This window comes from Myiozetetes cayanensis, unplaced genomic scaffold (genome assembly GCF_022539395.1).
Source record: "Myiozetetes cayanensis isolate MyiCay16 unplaced genomic scaffold, myiCay2020 scf29, whole genome shotgun sequence".
NCBI lineage: Eukaryota > Metazoa > Chordata > Aves > Passeriformes > Tyrannidae > Myiozetetes > Myiozetetes cayanensis.
In genome coordinates this window covers 281,919-302,294 of record NW_026087510.1, presented here as the reverse complement: position 1 = coordinate 302,294, position 20,376 = coordinate 281,919, and the positions used below count along the sequence as shown (strand labels likewise).

The 20,376-nt window shown below is 56.7% G+C and overlaps 2 protein-coding genes across 4 annotated transcripts; one reads left to right on the top strand and one right to left on the bottom strand.

Moving 5' to 3' along the window:
• The first annotated feature begins 2,167 nt into the window (after positions 1 to 2,167).
• Positions 2,168 to 10,075, top strand: TMEM9 (transmembrane protein 9). Its single transcript, XM_050322875.1, has 6 exons — positions 2,168 to 2,237; positions 4,521 to 4,622; positions 5,022 to 5,113; positions 5,550 to 5,658; positions 6,454 to 6,585; positions 7,924 to 10,075. The coding sequence occupies exons 2-6, from the start codon at positions 4,530 to 4,532 to the stop codon at positions 8,071 to 8,073; spliced, it is 576 nt and encodes a 191-aa protein (XP_050178832.1). The 5' UTR covers positions 2,168 to 2,237; positions 4,521 to 4,529; the 3' UTR covers positions 8,074 to 10,075.
• On the bottom strand, positions 9,793 to 20,353 carry LOC126644028 (alpha-1,6-mannosyl-glycoprotein 4-beta-N-acetylglucosaminyltransferase-like). Of its 3 annotated transcripts, XM_050322870.1 has the most exons (6): positions 19,353 to 20,353; positions 16,720 to 16,878; positions 16,465 to 16,633; positions 12,657 to 12,795; positions 12,204 to 12,351; positions 9,793 to 11,244 (listed from the first exon to the last, which is right to left on the bottom strand). In XM_050322870.1, the coding sequence occupies exons 4-6, from the start codon at positions 12,768 to 12,770 to the stop codon at positions 10,100 to 10,102; spliced, it is 1,407 nt and encodes a 468-aa protein (XP_050178827.1). In that variant the 5' UTR covers positions 12,771 to 12,795; positions 16,465 to 16,633; positions 16,720 to 16,878; positions 19,353 to 20,353; the 3' UTR covers positions 9,793 to 10,099. The 3 variants fall into 3 exon arrangements, with proteins under 3 accessions (XP_050178827.1, XP_050178828.1, XP_050178829.1); XM_050322871.1 differs by lacking the exon at positions 16,720 to 16,878; XM_050322872.1 differs by lacking the exons at positions 16,465 to 16,633; positions 16,720 to 16,878; positions 19,353 to 20,353 and adding an exon at positions 13,085 to 13,258.
• Positions 20,354 to 20,376: the final 23 nt, after the last annotated feature.

Here is a 20,376-nt window from a genome sequence, read left to right as displayed (position 1 = left end):
TGAAGGGACATCTCTGAGTTAGAACCAAAGAGGTTCTTCCGCTCATCAGCGCTGGAGTAGGAGGAAGGAATTAGAGGTCCTTTGTGCATCTAATACCCAGGATTATTCTCATGGAATATTTCCTTGGATCAGTCCAGCTGACTTAGGCCACAGTCCCGTACAGGCTCCAGTGAGTGGGGAGGGAATGCAGCCGTGGCAGAGCCAGGATTTTACACATTACAGCAATGGGGTGAGAAAACTATTTACACTATTATTTACAAGAGCATGTAGTGACAGGACAAGGGGAAATGGTTTCCCACTGCCACAGAGCAGGGTCAGATGTGATATTGGGAAGAAATTCTTCCCTTTGAGGGTGGTGAGGCCCTGGCACAGGTTGCCCAGAGAAGTTCTGGGTGCCCCATCCCTGGAAGTGTCCAAGGCCAGGCTGGACGGGGCTTAGGATAGTGGGATAGTGGAAGGTGTCCCTGCCCATGGCAGGGGTGGAACGGGATGAGCTATAAGGTCCCTTCCAACTCAAACCATTCTGGGATTCTATGAAAACACTTTTACACTGGCAATTCCCATAGTGGGAGCAGGGAGCAGTTTTAAAGCCTGGCAGTCTCCACAGCAAGTACATTCTACAAACCCTACAACAATCTCATTTATTCTTTTATAAAGTTAAAACTATCAGACACACAAAACTATCTCCCAGATAGACATTCCCCCTTGATTCCCATGTATTTTTGGCTGAATGTATCTCTCCAACTCCCTGACAGGAATGGAGAGCCAGGGGAAATCGGGCTCTGCTCCGGGGGAACAAGGGACAGGACAAGAGGAAACAGCCTCAAACTGCACCAGGGGAGGTTCAGGTCGGACATCAGGAGGAATTTCCTCCTGGAAAGGGTTGTTAAACTTAGGAAGGGGTTGCCCAGAGAGGTGATGGAGTTACCACCCCTGGAGGTGTCCAAGGAACGATTGGACGTGGCACTCAGTGCTCTGGTCTATTTGACCAGGTGGTGATCGGTCACAGGTTGGACTCAATGAACTTGGAGGTCTTTTCCAACCTAATCGATTCTGTTTCTAGAGGTTAAACCAGAAGTTTGGGTCCCTTTTTCTATCAGTGGATTTTTTTACCTGAAAAAGAATTAGATCCTGACTTTATCCAGCATCACAGACCAGGTAAATCTACACCAGGTAAACCAGCAAAATGCCAGAGAATCACCTCGACCCCTCCATTGCAGAGCGGAGCCTCCCAGGGAGCCGCCACTGGAGCAGGTCCAAGGATGAAGGTATTTCACACCTGAAAGGTGCAAACACAGAAAATGGGGTAAAACTGAGATATTTCTAGAGCCAGATCTCTCAGGAATGTTCTTTTTGGGCAAACACAAGACCCCATGGCCTTGGAACGGCCCAGTATTTCTTCTGGAACAAGGACAGGACTAAATGAGTCACTGGTCTCGTAATACAAGAGCTTGATGGCAGGACTGCAGCCTTTGAGCCTGGAGGATCACCAATATCATCTATAAGCATAAATCAGCCAAAAACATAACCAAGGGCACCACTGCGGCCCGGGCTTTCCCCTCTGATGGGCACAACAGCAGCACCATCGGTGTGAGGGGAGAGCAGTGGCTGAGAGGGAACAGGATGTGAGGGGAGAACGGGGTGTGAGGGAATGGCGCTATGAGAGGAAATGGGGCTCTGAGGTGAGAGCCCGAGGCTGTAAAGGGAGATTGGGGCCGTGACGGGAAAGCGGGTTGTGACAGCGGAACGGGAAGTGGAAGAGAAGCAGGACTGTGAGGGGAGAGCGAGGGTGTGAGGGGAGAGCGAGTGGCTAAGGGGAGAACGAGACTGTTGAGAGGGAACGGGGTGCGAGGGGAGAGCCCGAGGCTGTGAAGGAAAATGGGGCTGTGAGGGGAGAGCGGGGTTGTCCCGCGGCTCAATCCCAGGACGGGGCGGCCCAGCCCCACGACGGAAGCCCAGCGGGAGCTGCCCGCGCCACGTCCGCCGAACGCCGCCCGACCACGGCCCGAGCCCCTTCACCCTGCCCCGTCCCCTGCCCCGTCCCCTCAGCTCTGCGGGGCGCGAAGGCAGCGCGCACACACCCCCAGCACCCGGCAGCATCCTCTGCCTTTCTATTGGCCAGGGCTACTGCCTGTCACGGAGCGTCACGCACGGCAGCCAATGGGATGGCAGGGAGGGGGCGGGGCTCGCAGGGCGGGGCCGGGCTGTGGCGGCGGCGCGGGCCGTGTGAGGGGCAGGTACGGCCGGGGGGCCGCGCTCGGGCGGGCGGGGCGGGGAGCGGCCCCTCACGGCCCCTCACGGCCCCGCTCCGCTTCACCCTCCGGGGCTACCGGGGAGCTCGGCGAGGGGGCCGGCCTGGATCACCATAGGCATCCCAGGAGGCCAGGCTGTGGGAGCCCCTGGAGGGCTGAGCATCCGCGGGCCTTCGGTGGGAACTGAGGGGAACCCGGTCGGTGTCGGGGGTGGTTCGAGCACAGATGGTGGAAAAGGGGGCCGGATCCACCGTAGTCTTAGAAGTGCTCCGGGTGACGTTCACAGAATCATCCCAGAGTGGTTCGGGTTGGGAGGGACCCTAAAGCTCATCCGGTGAGCTTTAGTGCCACCCCCCTGCCCTGGGCAGGGACACCTTCCATAGACCGAGGTGCTCCACGCCCAGTCCAACCTGGCCTTGGACACTTCCAGGGATGGGGATGTTCGGGGTGAGGAGGTTGCTGGGAGAAGGAGCACGGGGTGGGTGTGGGTTCATTCTAGGGGTTCATTCCTGGAGGCTGCCACGCTCAGTTACAGCCCCTGGCCCTTCACCTTAACCACCCATCTCCTTTTGGACAGATGTGTGCTGTGGGCTGGGCTGACTGTCTGGAACACAGTAGCTTTAAGGCACGCGTGCACATGCCCCTTTGCTGTCAGACTTAGAAAGAACCACAGATAAATTATCCTTTGTGTGGCCGTGGGTGTTTTACAGTTCACGGTGGGTGGACTCTGTCCAGGTGCCATTTGGAGTTTTTATTTAGGGTAGAACAGATCACAAGTTTTCCCCTGCTTTTATTAAAATGGCATTTATGAATTATCCAGATGTTCTGAATTCAGCTGAGAGGCTAAAACTCAATTCCAGGCACCTGCCCCACTGTTGAGTTAAAAATTCAAACCAAAGTGCAAACCCACTTACAGTGGGGGACATGCAGCTCAGCTCAGTCCTGTTCCCCAGGTTTTTGGTGAGAATCTGAACCCCTGATGTGCAGGGGAGTCTGCCAGGAAAGGGCCATTGTTTGAGGAGATTGTTGAAACTCTGGTGCAAAGGGTTAATAAATCCTGGGCTGAGGTGATAGGACTGGAATGCATTTTGGTTGATCTTGGCAGGCCAGCTTGTTAGAAGTGGCTGGTGTTTTGTTTAGATAAAGAAGAAAGGAATTTAGTGTTGGTAATCCATTATATGAGTTTATATTGTTGACATAAGATAAAGCAACAAATTTTGCAGTGATGTAAATCCCAATGGAATCATGATGGAGTAGAAGTACCTGGAGAGAGCTGTGGGATTAACGTGGAGCTGATTAATGAAAGTGTTAATTCCCTTCCCCGAGTAAAGCTCTGCTGAAGTGGCTTTTCTGCGCTGTCCCAAGGTCCCCAAAACCTGCTCTTCCTTTTCTGCCCCTGAGGGTGAACACCAGCCTGGGCAAGGCCAGCTTGGCCTTGTGCAGAGAAATTAATATTCTTAAGGACTTGTGCAAACACACGTCTCTGGAACAGCTTTATCCTTGCTCACAGGGGCTGGAATGAGACGATCCTTAAGGTCCCTTCCAACCCAAACCATTCTGGGGTTCTGTGATTAATGAATTTATCAAGCTGCCAGCTTGGAATGAATGTAAAATCAGGATTTACTGAACAAGTATCTTGGGATAAAGGAGGTTTGGGAATCAGTTTGGAATACTTAGGAATATTCCACCCCTTTCCCATGGCTCATGGCTCATGTCAGGCAAATAACACTTCAGCAGCAAAACTTTTGAGTATCAGAAGGTGAGTGATTTAACTTTCATGACACAAAAGTGTATTTAGCTTTAGGACAGCAGTGAGGGCCCAGTGTCATGCAAGGTCACTTGTAAACCACTCGGTGGTTTTCCTGGTTCTGTATCTTTAGGTCACTCTTGCTCCATGGTTTTCCTGCTTCTGTATTTTTTACTGAGCACAACTATCAGCAGTAAAATACCTGTTGCAGGGCTCCACAGCAGCAAGAGAGGAGCAGGAGGTTTTGTGCAAGTCAAATTGTAAGGAAATCAGGAATGTTTTTGTGGGGCTGGGGTAGTTTGGATGTGTGTTTCTAGGGGGTAAGGAAGCTCTTCAGAGAGGAGTGTTTCTTGGGATCTGTGTAAAGCGTTCCCAGGAGTTTCTGGCTGGCATCAGCTGTGATCCAGGGATAAAATCCTTCCTGGGCAACACTGAGGCCAAAAAAAAAAGCTTGGCCTCCCTCATTGTGGCTGCGTTCAGATGAGATCCTCCATCCTGGATGTGAGTTTTTGTTTCCTCAGGCTCCCACGATGTTTGCCCAGTGCTCCCGGAATTCTGTGAGCCCCCTGGTGCTGCTGGTGCTGCTGGGCTGCCTCCTGTGCCCCCCAGCACAGGCCAGCAAGGTGGGTGACAGCGTCGGGCAACACTGGGAGGGGCACAGCAGAGAAGCAGCTGGGGATGTTTGCAAAGATAAGGAGTGTATTTGTGGTGTGTTTACTGTGCAGGGCTGTGACTGTGTGTGACAGTGGCCCCTGCCCTGCCTTCTGCTGGGCTTTGGAGTTTGCATTTTAAAATTGGTTCCAAAAGCACCTGGAGGTGCTGGAACTGGCCGAGGTGCTCTGGGACATGTTAAACCTGGGAAGGTACTGATGTCAAAGTGCAGGAGGAAGGGAAGTGGGGGGAAGTGTTCTCTGGGATGGAGTGTTCTCTGTCCCAGAGGATGTTCAGCCTATCCCAGCCTGGGGTGGTGAGGGTGGCAGAACTGGGTGTTCTCTCCCTCACTGGCTCCTCTGCCCCCGCAGAGCTCCGAGGACATTCGCTGCAAGTGCATCTGCCCCCCATACCGGAACATCAGCGGGCACATCTACAACAAAAATGTGTCCCAGAAGGACTGGTGAGTTGGGCTTGAAGCCTGGGGGGTCAGTCCATGAAAGCCACCAATGCTCCAGAGTTGCCAGCTGGTGCTAAGGCGGTGATTCCCTGCCTGTGTGTTTGCTGAGGGAGCTTGGTGGATGATGTTCAACCCAGGCCAGGGACAGTTTTTAAACAGAAATTGAGGAATCTGGGATGACTTCTTAACCCATGGCTCTTGGAAGATGTAAGGTGTACCCTCCAGTCCCCCTCACCTGGATTGGATCCCTGAAAAAGGCACTTGAACATCTATCCCAGGACCAGCTGAGCTGTGAGAGGAGCTCTTAAAACCGGATCAGTGTTATCAGCCTGAAAGGAGAGCTGGGACACACAAAAATGTCACCCCAGTGTCCTTCCACAGAGCACTGGTTTCACCTTCACCTTGTCCTGCTGCTGATCTTGGTTTGTTTGTGCTGCAGCAACTGCCTGCACGTGGTGGAGCCCATGCCAGTGCCTGGGAATGACGTGGAGGCCTACTGCCTGCTGTGTGAGTGCAAGTACGAGGAGCGCAGCACCACCACCATCAAGGTAAGGCCAGCTCTCTCCCCGTGCCTGGCTCCTTCTCCTGGCCATGCCACGCCAGCCCAGGCACTGCTGCACTCATGGGTTCCTGCAGAAGAGCCCAGAAAGAGAAAATCAAACTGTCACAGTGGGTACACTGTGGCAGTGCCAGGAGCTCACTCCCTGGAAGGAGGTTGGAGCCAGGAGGGGATTGGGCTCTGCTCCCAGACAACCAGTAACAGGACAAGAGGACTTGTCTTAAGCTGCACCAGGGGAGGTTTAAGTTGGACATTAGGAAGAAATTGTTCACAGAAAGGGTGATTACATGTTGGAAGGGGCTGCCCAGGGAGGTGGTGGAGTCACTGTCCTTGGAGGTGTCCAAGGAATTAGTGGATGTGGCACTCGGTGCTCTGGGCTGGGTAACAAGGTGGGGATTGGTCACAGGACTCAGAGGTCTTTTCTCACCTAACTGATTCTGTGATTTCTGTGTCTGAGTCAGGAATGCTCCTGGCTGTGAGGAGCTGCAAGAAGAGTCGTCTTGCTGGGGATTTGACAGTGCCAAGCACGTCTGAGCAGGGACCCATCTCGTTGGTGTCCTCTCACGTGCAGCACATGCCCTGACCTGGCACTGTAAGGATGTTCAGCACAGCCTGTGCAGTGACAGCACATCATCAGCCCCTGGCAAGGGCAAGAGACCTTCTTGTGAGCAAAATGAGAACAGGAGAAGAGATCTAACATCAGAGGCAGCTGCAAAGGACCTTTCTGACCTCTGTGGTGCTTCTTACCCAGGGTGCTGATCCTCTCCCTTGTGCTCCTTTCCAGGTGATCATCATCATCTACCTATCGGTGGTGGGGGCCCTGCTGCTGTACATGGCGTTCCTGGTGCTCGTGGACCCCCTGATCCGCAAGCCCGACCCCTACACCCAACCCCTGCACAACGAGGAGGAGAGCGAGGTGAGGGCTGCAAGGGGCACGTGGGTGGCTCTGGTCATGGTGCAGACAGGATACAAGAGAGGGGGTGACAGGGAAACAGTGACCTCCTGTCTGATCCAGTGAAGCACTGCTGCTTTGTGGGCACCTACACAGGTGAATACTTAAATCAAATCTGTGCAAGTCATGCAGAAGCACAGGGAATAATCAAAGTTCTAACCTTAAAAGTTCTCAAAGTTCTAACCCTAACCTGTCCTCTGTGGCAGGGGGTGACTTAGTCCCAAGTGGCCTGAATTTGGTATGTTTGTCTAGATGGAACCAGAACTCAAACGGATCCTGTTTGTGCAGTGTCCCAGCTGGAGTTACTTGGTGCTGAGCTTCCAGGGAAGGATGGGCTTCAGTATTTGCTGGAACATCTTACAAACACGTCAAAGAGCAGCCTCGAGGGGCTGTTTGACCCTGCTCTGAGGTTGGGCCCTCTTGTATCCAGGCTGTTGTTCCTTGTGCTTCTCCCCAGAGCAGCATTTCATTCAAATCCCATCTTTCTGTGGAACACTGGCATACAAATCTTGGTCAGAAAGATCAGGACCTAGCAGAAAAGAGAGAGCCTCTCTGTCTCTCTCACACACACACACACATTTTGGGGGAGGACAAATTTCTTGCTGCATGAAATTCCTGCAATTTTAGCACTGGATCAGACTGTCTTATTTACATTTTAAGTATAAAGTATTTGGCTCAATTCTTTCATACTGTGATATAAGTGAGGAGTAGCTGCTCCAGTGTGCCCAGTCCCTCCATTACCACCCTCTGCTGAAAATGGAGGTCCTGCAGGAGATGAATTGGATCCTAAAATTGTGGGTTTGCTCCCTGCACCACAGCAATGATTCAGAGCTAGATCCAGGCGCACACTGTAAATGCCTGGTGTTAGGTGAGGTTTATCTTAGTCCAGTGTGATGGATTCTGGACAGGCCTTGGTGCTCATGTGCCACAACGGACGCCCATCCACGACAGCAATCTCTGGCTCAGTTCCAGGGGGTGATGTGGTTCACTGTGGCCCCTTGCATACTGTAAGCAGTGGATTTCCAGCAGAGCTTTAGCCTTAGTGCAGCTCCTCTCCTGGGGACTTTTCTTTGGGTGGTTCCCAAGAGCAAGGAGTTGAGGGGCTGGTGTTGAGGAGCTCTGGAAAGATGGTTCTCCCTCAGGACAACTCAAGCCTTGAGTTGCTCTTTCAGTGGTAGTTTCTCCCTGAGTCAGCTGCCTCCCTCTCCTGGGCTGGGCATTCCCTGGTGCCTTTCTCCCCAAGTCAGCTGTCTCCCTCTCCTGGCATTCCCTGGTGCCCTGCACTGCCCCTTTGCCTTGCAGGACACTCGCTCCTTGGCCGCAGTGCCCGCCCCGGCTGGAGCCCGAGCCAACACAGTGCTGGAGCGCGTGGAAGGGGCCCAGCAGCGCTGGAAGAGGCAGGTGCAGGAGCAGAGGAAGACGGTGTTTGACCGGCACAAGATGCTGAGTTAGATCCCTGTGGGCCCTCGGCATCACTTCCCAGGACACAGGGCAGCTTCTGGTGCAGCTGGACAGTGATGGCCCTCGGGACACCGCGCTGTTGGACTGAAAGCTCGAACCCTTCCCTGATTTACCATCTCCATCAGCCCCAAATGCCTCCTCTGGTTCTGCCCCCCCGCCCTTCCCCTCTCAGAGCCCAGAGGCTCCCTCCTCTGCTTGGCTGATCCTGGGGCTGCATGTGGAAGCCCCAGACTCCTGGGGCTCCATCAACCCACCCCACATCAGACAGGGATCTCAGTACGAGCGCTGGGAGCTGGCTGAGTCTTCCTCGGATAAAAATAGTGGGATAATTTTGATGTAGGATAAATTATGTGATGCTCCTCCAGGATGAAACAGCCACCTCCTCCTCTTCCTCCAGCATGCACTGATGTTAACTGGGCATTGTGGTGCACGTGTGCAGCACTGGGAGGAAGAGGAGGAGGTTCCTGCCAGCTGCTGCTTCCATTTATCCTGGTGCAAATGGAGAGATTTCCATACCCCAGTGAAGTCTGTTCAGGTTTACACCGGCACAGCTGAGGCAACAGCTTGTTTGTGTGCCAATGAATATCACAAACCAATTGGTTCCTGCACCAGTAAGAGTCCAGCAGGTAAAAACGGCTGATTTACATTTGTGTCTTTTCATTCTTTAGCAGTGGGTAAAAACCTCCTGGGGAGAAACCTTTCCATTTGTACCCATGCTGGTGACCCTTGGTGCTCTCCCAGTGAGGGCAGAGCATTTATGTCCAAGAGAACCAGGGCAAAGGCTCTACTGGAGCACTGGAAACACTTGTCTGGGCCTTGGGGCCCTGGGGAGGGGACACCTGTGCTACTCAAAGCACTCTGAGAGCTCTGGCCAGACTTGGGCTGTGTGGAGGAAACCAGAGTGATTCTGTGATGTGCACGCTGAGAGCATTTGGAACATCAGGAGGTGCTGGAGGTCATCGTGTAGCATCTCTGTATTAAATGCAGACAAAGATCCACTACCTGGGTGGCTTTTTTTCAGGGAAAAAGTCCCCTCATGCCAGGCCTGGGGCTCTCCAGTGCCCAGCAGGTGAGTTGATGCCACTCAAGCCAGAGCTGTGGTTATGGCACTCAGGTGTTTGGGCACTGCAGGTGTGTCCCTGGGTTGGAAAAGACCCTCTGATATCATCCAGTCCAGTCTGTGACCATGATTATGACCCTGCCAGACAACCCAACCAGAAGCTTCTGGGGGCCTGTGTGTTCCCCAGTTCCCCTCCAGCACCTCACTGGGCTGAAAAGGACTCTGAGCTCCACGTTATACTGAGGTCACATTTTCCTTGAGCTGTCCTTGTTCCCTGGAGCTCAGTTCTAGACCTTTCTCCCCCTTGTAGAAATCCCATCTGTCCTTCCCTCCAGGTGGGAATCCCTCATGGTCACAGGGTGTGGTCCCTGGGAACTGATTTCTTCCCTCCCTCGAGGGGGGAACAAGGAGCTGGTGAGAGGCTGAGCCGGCCCGATGGGTCCATCTGGTGGCCACCGCCCACCCCGATCAGCAGATCAGCACCACCAGTCAGGGGGTTGGTAAGCAGCAGCCCCAGACCTTCCCTTGACCCCTCCCAGGAGCAGCTCGGAAATGGGATAGGAGGGGAGGAAAAGAATGCAGTTTGGGTGAGTTAGAAAACTTAAGGAAGGGACGACGTGGAGAGGCTGCAAAAAATGCCAAATGCCTGATTAGTTACTTGATTTGTTAATTAATTGATCAGCTTCGTCCTGTACATCATCCTCCATGGGAGGAAATGTTTTCTGCTGTCCAGCCTCTTCCCCTCCCTGTACCCCCTCCACTTCTCACTGGGGCATCCCCCAGGTGGGCACACCCTGGCGGGCCCTGCTCCTGGCCCCATCCACATCCCACAGCAGTGGTTCCCATCCCTTGGCAAATGCCAGCAGGAGTCAATAATTTAATTCCTTATAAAAAAAAGGAAATGAGAAAAATAAAGGACCTCTTTGAACAAAACCCAGCTGTGCTTTGACAGCTGTCTCAGGTGCCTGCTGTGGTCCAGATGTCGATGCTCTGGATGATGAGCCACTCGCTCTGGGCCTGGGTTACCCGGATCCTCACACATTCCACGGGGCCAGAGATGCTCCTCTCCAGCCCCCGCCGGTCCAGGGTGCCCTTCTCGAAGGTTCCCACTGGGATGTAGGTGGAGCAGTCCCGGCCGTCTCGGCGGCGCCGCCGGCCCAGCTCCAGCACCCCCGCGCGCAGGAAGTCACCCCGGCGCTCCTCGGAGCCCGTGAGCACCCGCACACGGCTGACCTGGGCCGGCTGCTGGAACACGACCAAGAAGACGCTGCCAGCTGCTGGGTCCTTCCCCCAGAAATACCCCTCTGCTGAGCTGTAGGCCTTGAGGGGCTTGTAGTGCTCGAAGACGGCCATGCTGGTGTACAAGGATGCTGGAGGGTTGTCCGGAAGGTCCAAGGCGTCGGCCTGGAAATCGTCATCTTCCAGCCGGTTGACGGTGCCCTGGAAGGAGGAGTAGAGGCCCATGTGCTGGAAGAGGGACGGCTTGAAACGGATGACGTCCTTCTGGGTGAGCAGGTTGCGGAAGTGCACCAGCAGCCAGTCACAGGGCATCTCCTGGTAGAAGAGGAGGAGGAAACGAGCCAGGCGAGGGAGATCGCTGGAGTGGTAGAGCTTCCCAATGTAGCCCAGCTTGGAGAACTCCAGGGTGGCCCAGTTGGAGCCCTCCTGGGAGGCCAGAGCCTTGCGGATGGCCGTCAGGAAGGACCTGGCACACCACACGTCATCCTCGATCATCAGGTAGTAGGAGGAGAGGTTGGCGGCGAAGGCGAGCAGGAAGGCGTAGTCCACGTTCTGCTTGGAGCGGAACCTCACCCGCTCTTCGGGGTCGTTGAAGTTCCTCTTGAGCCCTTCCAGGGTGGGGTAGAGCTCGTGGGGGGCGTGGATGAGCAGCAGCCGGCCCAGGAGGATGTGGCGAGCGAACTTCTGGGCGATGCTGAGGGCGACACGCGCGTTCCAGCCGGGATCTGTGTCGGCCAGGTGCACCACCACCACCATCTCCTGCAGCTCCTCCTCTGTGGACTGGCTGAACAGGGACTGCAGTGTGGCAGGGAGGTAGAAGCCACGCGGCCGCCGCACTGACGCCAATCCCACCGCCAGGAATTCTGCACGGCAAAGGAAAGGCGTGACATGGAATGCACCGTGGGGAGGTTCTTCCCTGCAGGCCACGAGGAGGGGGCTCCAAAAAGTTCTTCCCATGGCCACCCCGCATGGTTAATGCTGTTTATAACCCCGGGTCCAGGGCCACAGGGTCCTTTCTGAGCTGAAGCCCCCCCGTGTCCCAGAAGGGGCCCAAATGTGAGGGAAAGGATGGGATGAGGCAGCAGGGGCTCCTCTGAAGGAGAAATACTTGGGAAAAACACCTTAAAATAAAAAGCCAAACTTGGAGAAGTAACAGTGCAGAGTCTACAGGGCAGGAATGGCACGTTGGCTTGGCTGCACATCCTGGAAGTGTGCCCTACTCTGAACCTTGTGGAGATGCCCCGCACTGGATGAGACATCAGTCCCACCCTCCCCACGGCCCCGCAGGGGTTCAGCTGCTCCTGCTGCTGCTCTGTGCAGCACCATCCACATGCTGGTTCCAGCACAACCTCGTGTGGGGCTGCCCCGAGCTCCTTCCCCTGGGGTTTGCGTGGGAGCTGCTTTTAGTGCACCTGCCAAGAGCTTGGCCCACATCTCCCACACTGTGTGGGTATCCCCATGGTCCAGTCCACCACCTCCACAGGAACCTCAACCCCAGGGAGGTGGGATCCCAGCCACCCTTCCCACAGAGGTCTGGGAAACTCAAAACACCTGCAGTCACCCCAGTGCCAAGGTGCAGAAACACGGACCATGCTTGGAGCACGTGGACCTTCCCCTACCCCTGCAGCCCCCAGAGCAGTGTTGGCAGGTCCCCAGAGCCCACCTGGGTGGTGGCAGGTCCCCCACCCCAACAGGGTGGACAAAGCCCCTCCCTGCCCCGGCAGCAACAGCGACAGGGCAGGTCCATGCTGGGACGTGCAGCTGTACTGGGACAGATGTGCAGACCCAGAGCCCTGCTCAGGCCGGGGTCCCAAGCACTCACTCTTTCGGGGTGACAGGGAGCCAGCCAGGACATGGTAGGAGACATTGTGGAGTGTGGAGAGCTCGTCCGTGTCCCTGAGGATGCGCTGGGCTCCTTCTGGCTGCAGCACCTGCAGGATTGTGTCGGGGGCCAAGCCCCTCAGATCCACCTGGGTGGGAGCCACAGGGAGCCAGGTCAGACTCCAGAGCACCACAGACACACAGGAGCAAGGGGAATGACAACAGGGGTCCCAGAAGTGAGGGGGAACCCCTGTCCTGCCCTCCAAGCTCCTGGATTCAGGGAGGCCCCACTGCCCAGGACAACTCCTGGGACAGGAGAAGGCAGAGCTGGGCTTTGGGAGTGACGTGGTGCAGGGAACGGAGCAGAGCTGGGGTTGGGGTCTGTGTGCGGCAGGAAAGGATGGAGGATGCTCCAGTGGCCACTCCAGTGGTACATCAGTGGTTGGGGACTCACCTCCAGGGGATCCTCTTCCTGCTGGCTGCCCCCATGGAGGAGGAGGAGGAGGAGGAGGAGGAGGAAGGAAGCTGCGAGCACAGCGGTGAGGCAGCGCTTCAGGGAGAATCGCATAGCACCGGGCTGGCACTGCTGAGGGCTGTGGAGGAAGGGGCACATCAGGGAATAGCCAAGGAAAACCACCATCCCCTGGATGGAACCCTGGGGCAGCACCTGGTTGAACCCCTGGGACTGACCCCTCTGCCCAGAGCAACCAGGGGTGCACACCCAGGGGCAGCCATGGGGCATCACAGGGCACTTGTGCACAGTCCCCTTGGGGCAAGTGGGGCAGGACACCCCAACTCAGCCAGGAAAAAGCCAGGTACAAAATCCACCCCCCCTCCAGCCCCATAACACCCAGGCTGCTCTCAGACACCCCCACAGCATACCCAGAGCTGCAGACAGAAGAAATGCAGGTGCCACGTGCCTCGGGGAGGGCTTTTGGGTCACGGGGACACCCGTAGGGCAGTCATCAACACCTCGGGACTTGGCAGCGAGCCCTGGGAAACACTCAGATCTCAAATGAGCCCAGGTTGCTCTTCCAGTACCACGAGGATGAAGCAACTCCCCCAGCCCCTCCTGCCTGCCCTGCTCCCCTCCTGCCTCCAGGCAGGCCCCGTCCCAGCCACGTCCCCTGCTTGGAAGAAAAAGAAAGGTGTCCCTGAGGGGACAGTGTCACCTCTGAGAAAGTCATGGCGCCCTTGAGATATTTTACCTTGTGGCAGAGGTGTGGCAGGAGGCAAAAAGACTCTCTGTTCGCCTGGTGGTTTTCCATTTTAAATATGACTGGGGCTGCCCTGAAACAGGAGAAGCTGCAGACCCACCCAGTGCCCATCCTGGCAGGGCAGACACACTCAGCCCCATCCACTCACAGCACCTCAGTTTGTCTTGCTCAAAAGCATCTTTGAGTGCAAATGTGGAGGAAAAACCCTCCTAAACCTTCACAAACCAAGACTGGGCTTCCCAGGACTTCTCCCTGAATACCTCCCTGTATCCACTGGGATGCTCCCAGCCCACCCACAGGCCCCAGGCAGCAATGCAGCACCTCTCTGGCACTGCCCCAGCATGTGCTGGGCTTATTTTAAGGAGAACCTCCCCAGTTTTCCTGCCCAGGAGTCCCCTGGGGGGCTGTCAGCACCTCTCCAGGCAGGTGCCCCCGATGCCACAGGCAGCCTGTCCTTGTGCCACTGCCCTCGCCCTCCCAGGAACACGGAGATAAACACTTGGAGCCGGGAAGCCGCTCCCCAGGGAGCCCCGGTGGCAGCACAGCGCAGTACAGCGCAATACAGCCCATCACAGCCCATCACAGCCCATCAGCCCATCATGGCCAGGGAGAGCAGAAGAGCCTCCTCCTCTGGGTTGGAACTCAGCCATGGGCGAGCTTACTGGAGCACTGGGAGGAACAAGCTCCTGGAGCTGCTTAAAATCTCTGTGCAGAGAGCAGGGGAGCGAAGCCTCTCCTTTCCCCACAGCTCTGGGACATGGGGAGCTCACCAGTTTATGGGGGGCAGTGCTAGGGACCCATCTGAGCCACAGGGACATCATGCCCTGAGGCCACCCTGGAGGTAGATTTCCAAGGCCGGAACTCTGGGATCTGAGCTGGGAAGGGCAAGGCTTGGCGGGTGGCAAGGGCTGGGCGTTGGTTACTCTGGGTGGCCAAAGGTTCTTCTGGCTGCTGGGGATTGTCTGGCTGCCAACGGCCCATCCTGCATGGAAAAACAAGGTGCTGCTCAGCACCTCCAGCTCCCACAGGCAGCAGCTCCCTGAAGGGAGCCCACGGGGAACAGGCAGCTCCAGCAGGGCAGAAGGTAACGAGCTCTGCCCCATAACTGGCCCCCTAACTGGGCTTTGGATTTTTACTTCCATAGAGAAACAAAGAAGCCCAGCTAGATGGGACACCCCACGGGGGTGGGGTGACTCCAGGAAGCATCCCTGTCCCTACTCCTGTCCCAGCACCTCACACACCTTCCCCACAGCTCAGCACCCCCCTGGTCCCCAAAAGCCACCCTGCTGTGGGGACACTGGCCAGGAGGAGCTGGCTGCTCGCCTGGAGCCAAACTCCTCCACCTTGCCGGGAGACTGTGGAGCCAAAGGGGCCATGTACCGGAGCAGCCGTGGACTCAGTCCAGGGAGAGGAAGGGACTGAGGGCACTCACGGCCTGGCCCCACGAGCCTGTGAGGAAGGGCTGGATGATCCCGTGGGCAGGCGGCTCCAGCTGCTTCCGCTGGCACTGGGAGAGCAGGGCTGGTGGCACAGGGAGGAGGGAATAGCCAGGGCTCCCTGTCCCACTGCCAGCAGTGCCACGCTGGGGGAAACTGAGGCACAGATAAAGGATAAAAGCTGCATCACCCAGAGGCATGAACACCAGGTCACCTGCAGCACAGGTCAGTGCCCCTCCCCACCTCCCTGGGAGGGTCCCCAGAATGGAGAGGGACAGGGGGTAACCCAGAGCCAGAAGGTGAGGGGCGGACACGGCAAATTGTGGCAGCACAATGTCCCCGACGGGCAAATTGCCACCATCTGGGGCTCCTGGGAGCCAGCCCGGGGTCCAGCCCCACAAGCTGCGGGTGCCTCTGCTCCAAGGGTGGTTCCACAGGGGGCAAGGAGGGGAAATGCCGTGTTTCGGTAGCACACAACTCCAGGAGGCAAAGCTTTTGGTCAGCACAGGTGTCCCACAGCCCCACAGCATAGGCAGCTTGCTAAGGGGACACCTGGCTCCTCTCTGATCCCTCACCCCCTTCAGGCAGCCCTTCCCATGTCACCAGAGCTGGCTCCTGCCCAGAACCGCTCCGGCTGTGCCCCCCGAGGCGGCAGAGACTTACAGAGGGGTGGCAGCCTGGCAGGACGAGCGGCAGCCTCGCTGTCTCCGGGGTGCTCGGCCCTGGCAACTTCCCCAGGCTGGCCAGACTCTGGATTCTCGCTCGGCAAAGCCCCACCCCGAGCCCTCGCCTGCCTCCCGCAGAGGAGGAGCATCGGCTGGAGCCTCGGGAACCGGCCAGGCCGGCGGGGACCCCGGTGGGATGGGCCAAGGGCCCCGGCCCCAGTGTGGGAACGGTAGCAGCCTCAGGACAGACATCCCACGATGGCACTGGCTGTATCCCACCACCCCCATCTCCACTGGCAGCATCAACCCCCTCTGAGGGCTCTTGCCAAGCCTCAGCATCCCAAACTCCAGCTCAAACCTGGCACTTTGGTGGAAACACGCAGTACACCGAGCTGGGCTGGACACGGAGCTGGCACAGCTCTTTGCCTGTTTGTTTTTCAGCTCTTGTGCTGAGATGGCAAAAACCTCTGGGGCTGCTGAGCCAGAATTGAACCCCCTGGCACCCCAGGGCAGAGCTGACTGCCTGGATCCCACCCAGGATGCACCCCTGGGACACCACGGCTTCCCCACACACCCCAGGTGCCCCTGGAGCATTGGACATGACCGCTGGGCTGGGACTGAAGCCCCTTCTAATCCCCATGAGCCAAAGTAAGGGCCCTTCCACAGCCCAGTTTGTTCTCAGCTTCTCCATCCTCCAGGTTTTGCTTATCTCCCACTGTTTCCCTCCTCTGGATCCACAGCAGGAACATGGCTCTGGAGCCTGATGGCATCACTTGTCCCCAGGTCAGAACCAGCCCAGGTCCTTCCAACACAGCCACTCACCCACAGCACCCAAACCGAGAGAAAGCACCTTCCCTGCCCCTCCTTCCCACCCTCCCCATTTGTTCACACATAGGCCTGGATCCCATTTGCCTTCTCTCCTTTCTGGCCTGGACCTCTCCTACCTTCAGGAAGGCCCCACGTCTCTTCCAAGGCTCCGTCTTCCACAAATCCCCTCACGTTGTGGTGACTTCCAGCCCTGGCTCCTCACATGGAAACGGTGGCCTGGGGCTCTTCTGCCAGGACAAAGGTGGCCACAGAGAGAGACTGCAGGGCAGGAAGTGGGTGATGGCACTGGGAAGGAGAGGGAGGAAAGTTCACAGGCTCCTGGATCCGCTTTCCCCCCGGTTTGGTTTTAAAATCCTCCCATCGTGCGATACCAGTGGCTCTGTCCCCACGGGGGGGCTCAGTGGGGACCCCCCACCTGCGCTGGAGCAAGGACAGTCCGGTGTTCCCACCAGGGCAGGGGCTGGAAGACGCCAGGAAGGCCAAGGGAGCCAGTCTGGTGCAACTCAGCAGAGGTTTGATGTTCAGTGGCCCTGGGAAGGAAGGGACATGGGACTGAGTGGCTCCAATGGCAGCAGCTGCAGGAGGGGGAGGGCTTTTCTCACCACAGGTGTCCCATGACTCCCATCCCTGTGCAGGAAATAACAGGGTTGGGCCCTTCCTGTCCTTGTGGGAAGGAAGGGGAGGGTGGTGGGGCTGTAGGGCTCAGCACCACCCGGGGGTCCCGTCCCCAGCACAGCCCTGGGGCCCCCAAAACAGCACTGTGTCCCCAGCACGGCCCTGGGGTCCCTGACACAGCCCCGGGGTGCCCAAAACAGCCTTGAGGTCCCCAGTGCTCAAGGGTGCAACAGGCCCCTGCCATAGGAATGTGGGGAACACCCAGCTCTGCAGCAGAGCCACCAAACCCCCCTTTCATCCCCTCATGCCACTTCAGAGTGCAGTGGCAGGATTTGACCCTCCCCAGGCACATCCAGCCTGCCTGGAGCAGCAGAGGAATGCACAGCCAGGACACAGCCCCCAGGGCCCAGGCAGTGTGGTCCTGGGTCCTCTCGCCCTCCAAGAAGGTCCCACAAGCCCAGCCTGAGCCAGTCACCCCCTTGTGCTATGGGACAAATCCCAAACGGTGTTTGTGGTGCTGGAAAAAGGCTCTTGCACCCCTCTCTCCTGTGAGGGGCACAGCACAGCACCTGGGCACAACCATGGCCCAGCACTCAGAGCCACTCACAACCCCCCACTGGCCCACAACCCAAACGTGCTCTGCTCGCTGAAATATTTGCCCTGGGGGAACAGGGAGGTGGCTGAAATGAGGCTAAAAGGCACATCTTTGCTTGTTTTTGGAATGAGCTGGAGAAGGAAGGAGAAGGCCCAGGTGCAAAGGCTGTGGCTGTGCAGGCTGTGCACAGCCCAGCTCAGGGGAGGAGCAGTTCCCTGGAGCCAAGCACTGGGGTGGGACAGGCACAAGGGGACCCACAGCAGGGCCCAGGCACCCAGCCCTCAGCTTACCCAGCTCATCTCCTGCTGGACACCAGATCCCTGACAAGGAGGGGAGCAGGGGGAGGCCAGGGTGGTGGCCAAGCCTCCGTGTGTCCCTTGGGAAACCAGAGAGCCAGGCCGGATAAGTTACAGCCCTTCCATTATTCAGGAGCCCAAGCAGGACAAAGGGGAGGTAGAACAGGGGGAGGGGGAGGACTGGGGCTCCAGTCACCACGATGCTGATGTGGGGCTCTATTTGCACACCACCAGGGACCCCTCTGAGCCATGTCCTGCAGAAATGGGTGGCTGCCACACCAAACCACAGCCTCTCCTGTCTGTGCACAGGCTCGCTGAAACCCACCCCTGGAGAACACCAGAGTGGAGTTTTTTGGCAAGTAGGCTCTGAGAGAGGCTGGGCCTGGGGGCCAGGGGTGGAAACCCCCTGCTCAGGGCTGAGATCTGGCCAAGCATCACTCACATCACCGAGCAAACCTCAGCATCAGGTTCTGCTGCTGCAGGGAAGGCAGGAACAGCCACAGCCTGCAGCTCTACACGTAGGCAAGCAGAGCCCAACCTGCACAGCACCCCTGACATCTCCCCAGCCTCCCCACGTGGATCAGGACAGGTCCCTGACACCTACCAGCCCTGATGAACAGCACCACAATCACCGGAAGGTTCGTACAGGAAAAGAGGGAAAATCCTCCTTCCACATTTTACACATTTCAGCCTAGAAAAAGGTTGGTGTGGCAGAGACACCTCTGTCTCTATTTAAGTATCTGTATTTGGACCCAGCAAGTCTGTTGGTAGCAGGAAACATCCTGTCCACCTCCTTCCTGCTATTCTGGCTGGCGCCACCCGCTCCGGCACCACCTGGGGCCAGCCCAGGCATTTACTGAGGTGGGTGCTGCTGGGTGGCTCTGCCCCAGAACAGAGCACGTCCTGGGCACGCCACACTCCTGGTTAGAACACAGCCCTGCTTCCACAGATGGCAGCAACTCCCAGCCCCGGGATCTGTTCTGTGTTTCTGCACAGAAGCAAGAACAAAGCCCAGGCTGCCGTTCCCATCTCCACTCAGCCAGAGAAGCTGTCCAGGGCGAGGGCAAGAGCTTTACACAGCCTGATCTGGGAACCAAACCCCTCTGCCCCCAACCCCCAGACCCCTGCACACGCAGCAACCACCAGGCAAAACTGAGTTTCCAGGGAATGCAGCAGAAAACACCTGGAAGCACAGTCAGAACTCTTGGCTCCCTCCAGGACAACAGGGAACTGTGCAGCCTCACCACATTTCACTCTCTGACCTCCACCCCCTGAGCACTTGTCCCAGAGCTCAGGGCTATTTAACCCCATGGCAAAACAGGATTGTTGTCCCCCACTGCCCCAGAGCAGCTTCCTCCTGGCACAGGGATGGAGCCCCCACACAGCTCTGGCACTGCCCCTCCTGCCCCACAGCTCTGCTGCCAGGGCAGCTGCAGAATCACAGGGACAGCACCTTTCTCTTACCCTCTGCTCCAACCAATCTGGTTCCAAAACTTACCTGCTGGGCATCACCAGGTGTTCAGCAGCAGTGAGAAGGGGACTGTGAGGCAAGTGCTGTCCCAAAAGTGTGTGTTTGAAGTCAACAGCAAGAGCCTCTAACACAGATCCAAGTCTGGGGCAGAAGTCCTTGGTGGTGATTTACAGAGCTGCAGGAACTCCTCACAGGCTGCTATACCAGGGTCATGGGGGACCACGGAATTCCAGAGTATTCTGAGTTGGAAGGGACCCACAGGATTGAGTCCAAACTGAGCTGGCACAACTCCCTCTCCTTCCAGGTGCTTCACTAAACATCACATATGGAAAAGTGCTGTTACTCCTGCTTGGGACAAGGTCTGATGTGCACCAGGACTGAGGAGCTGATCATGGATAGGCAGCAGAATTCAGTGCCCTGCTCCTCACCCCACTTCAGTCACTCCTCCTCATTTGCACCTGCACTGCAGCCCCTCCTCTGCCTGTACCACTCCTCCACCAAGCCCCATATCCAGCCACATCCAATCTCCAGCCACATCCATCCTGGATCCATCCTGTCCTCCTGACAGGTCCCTCTCTTGTCTCAGTCAGCCCAGAGCCACAGAAAGTTTCAGGGTCACTTCTTCCTCACAGAAATGAATCAGTTTAGTCAAAAGCCAGATCAGCGATTGCCTGTGGGCTTTCAACAGCCAGGATTTCCACACTGCTCTTAGAAACCACACTGGATTGAGTCCTTCATCACTGCTTTGGTTATTTTAGCTTATCCCCTCCAACTCCTCTCCCTCCCTGTTTATCTTCTCTGAAAAGCACCTTCTGGTTTTAAAAGTTTAGATCTTCTTTTCAAAGACAAAACAGCAGCGTGAGAACTTGGAGTACCTTTACATTCAAGAGAGACTTTTCCTTACGACTCCTCTTTGAAATAATTCCTTTGTTTGATCATTTATGCCTTTTTCTTTCCTGAAACTTGGATCTGTTGGGCTGGGAAGTAATGTTATGGTTGATCACTTCTGCTTTGCTCACTGCTTCTCAGGCACTCAAATATCACACTGAGG

Coding starts and splice junctions, on each gene's coding strand:
- TMEM9 (XM_050322875.1), top strand. CDS start 4,530: ATGTTTGCCCAGTGCTCCCGGAATTCTGTGAGCCCCCTGGTGCTGCTG. Junction 5,114..5,549: donor AATGTGTCCCAGAAGGACTG/GTGAGTTGGGCT, acceptor TTTGTGCTGCAG/CAACTGCCTGCACGTGGTGG. Junction 6,586..7,923: donor ACAACGAGGAGGAGAGCGAG/GTGAGGGCTGCA, acceptor TTTGCCTTGCAG/GACACTCGCTCCTTGGCCGC.
- LOC126644028 (XM_050322870.1), bottom strand. CDS start 12,770: ATGCGATTCTCCCTGAAGCGCTGCCTCACCGCTGTGCTCGCAGCTTCC. Junction 12,352..12,656: donor AGGAAGAGGATCCCCTGGAG/GTGAGTCCCCAA, acceptor GCTCCCACCCAG/GTGGATCTGAGGGGCTTGGC. Junction 11,245..12,203: donor CTCCCTGTCACCCCGAAAGA/GTGAGTGCTTGG, acceptor TTTGCCGTGCAG/AATTCCTGGCGGTGGGATTG.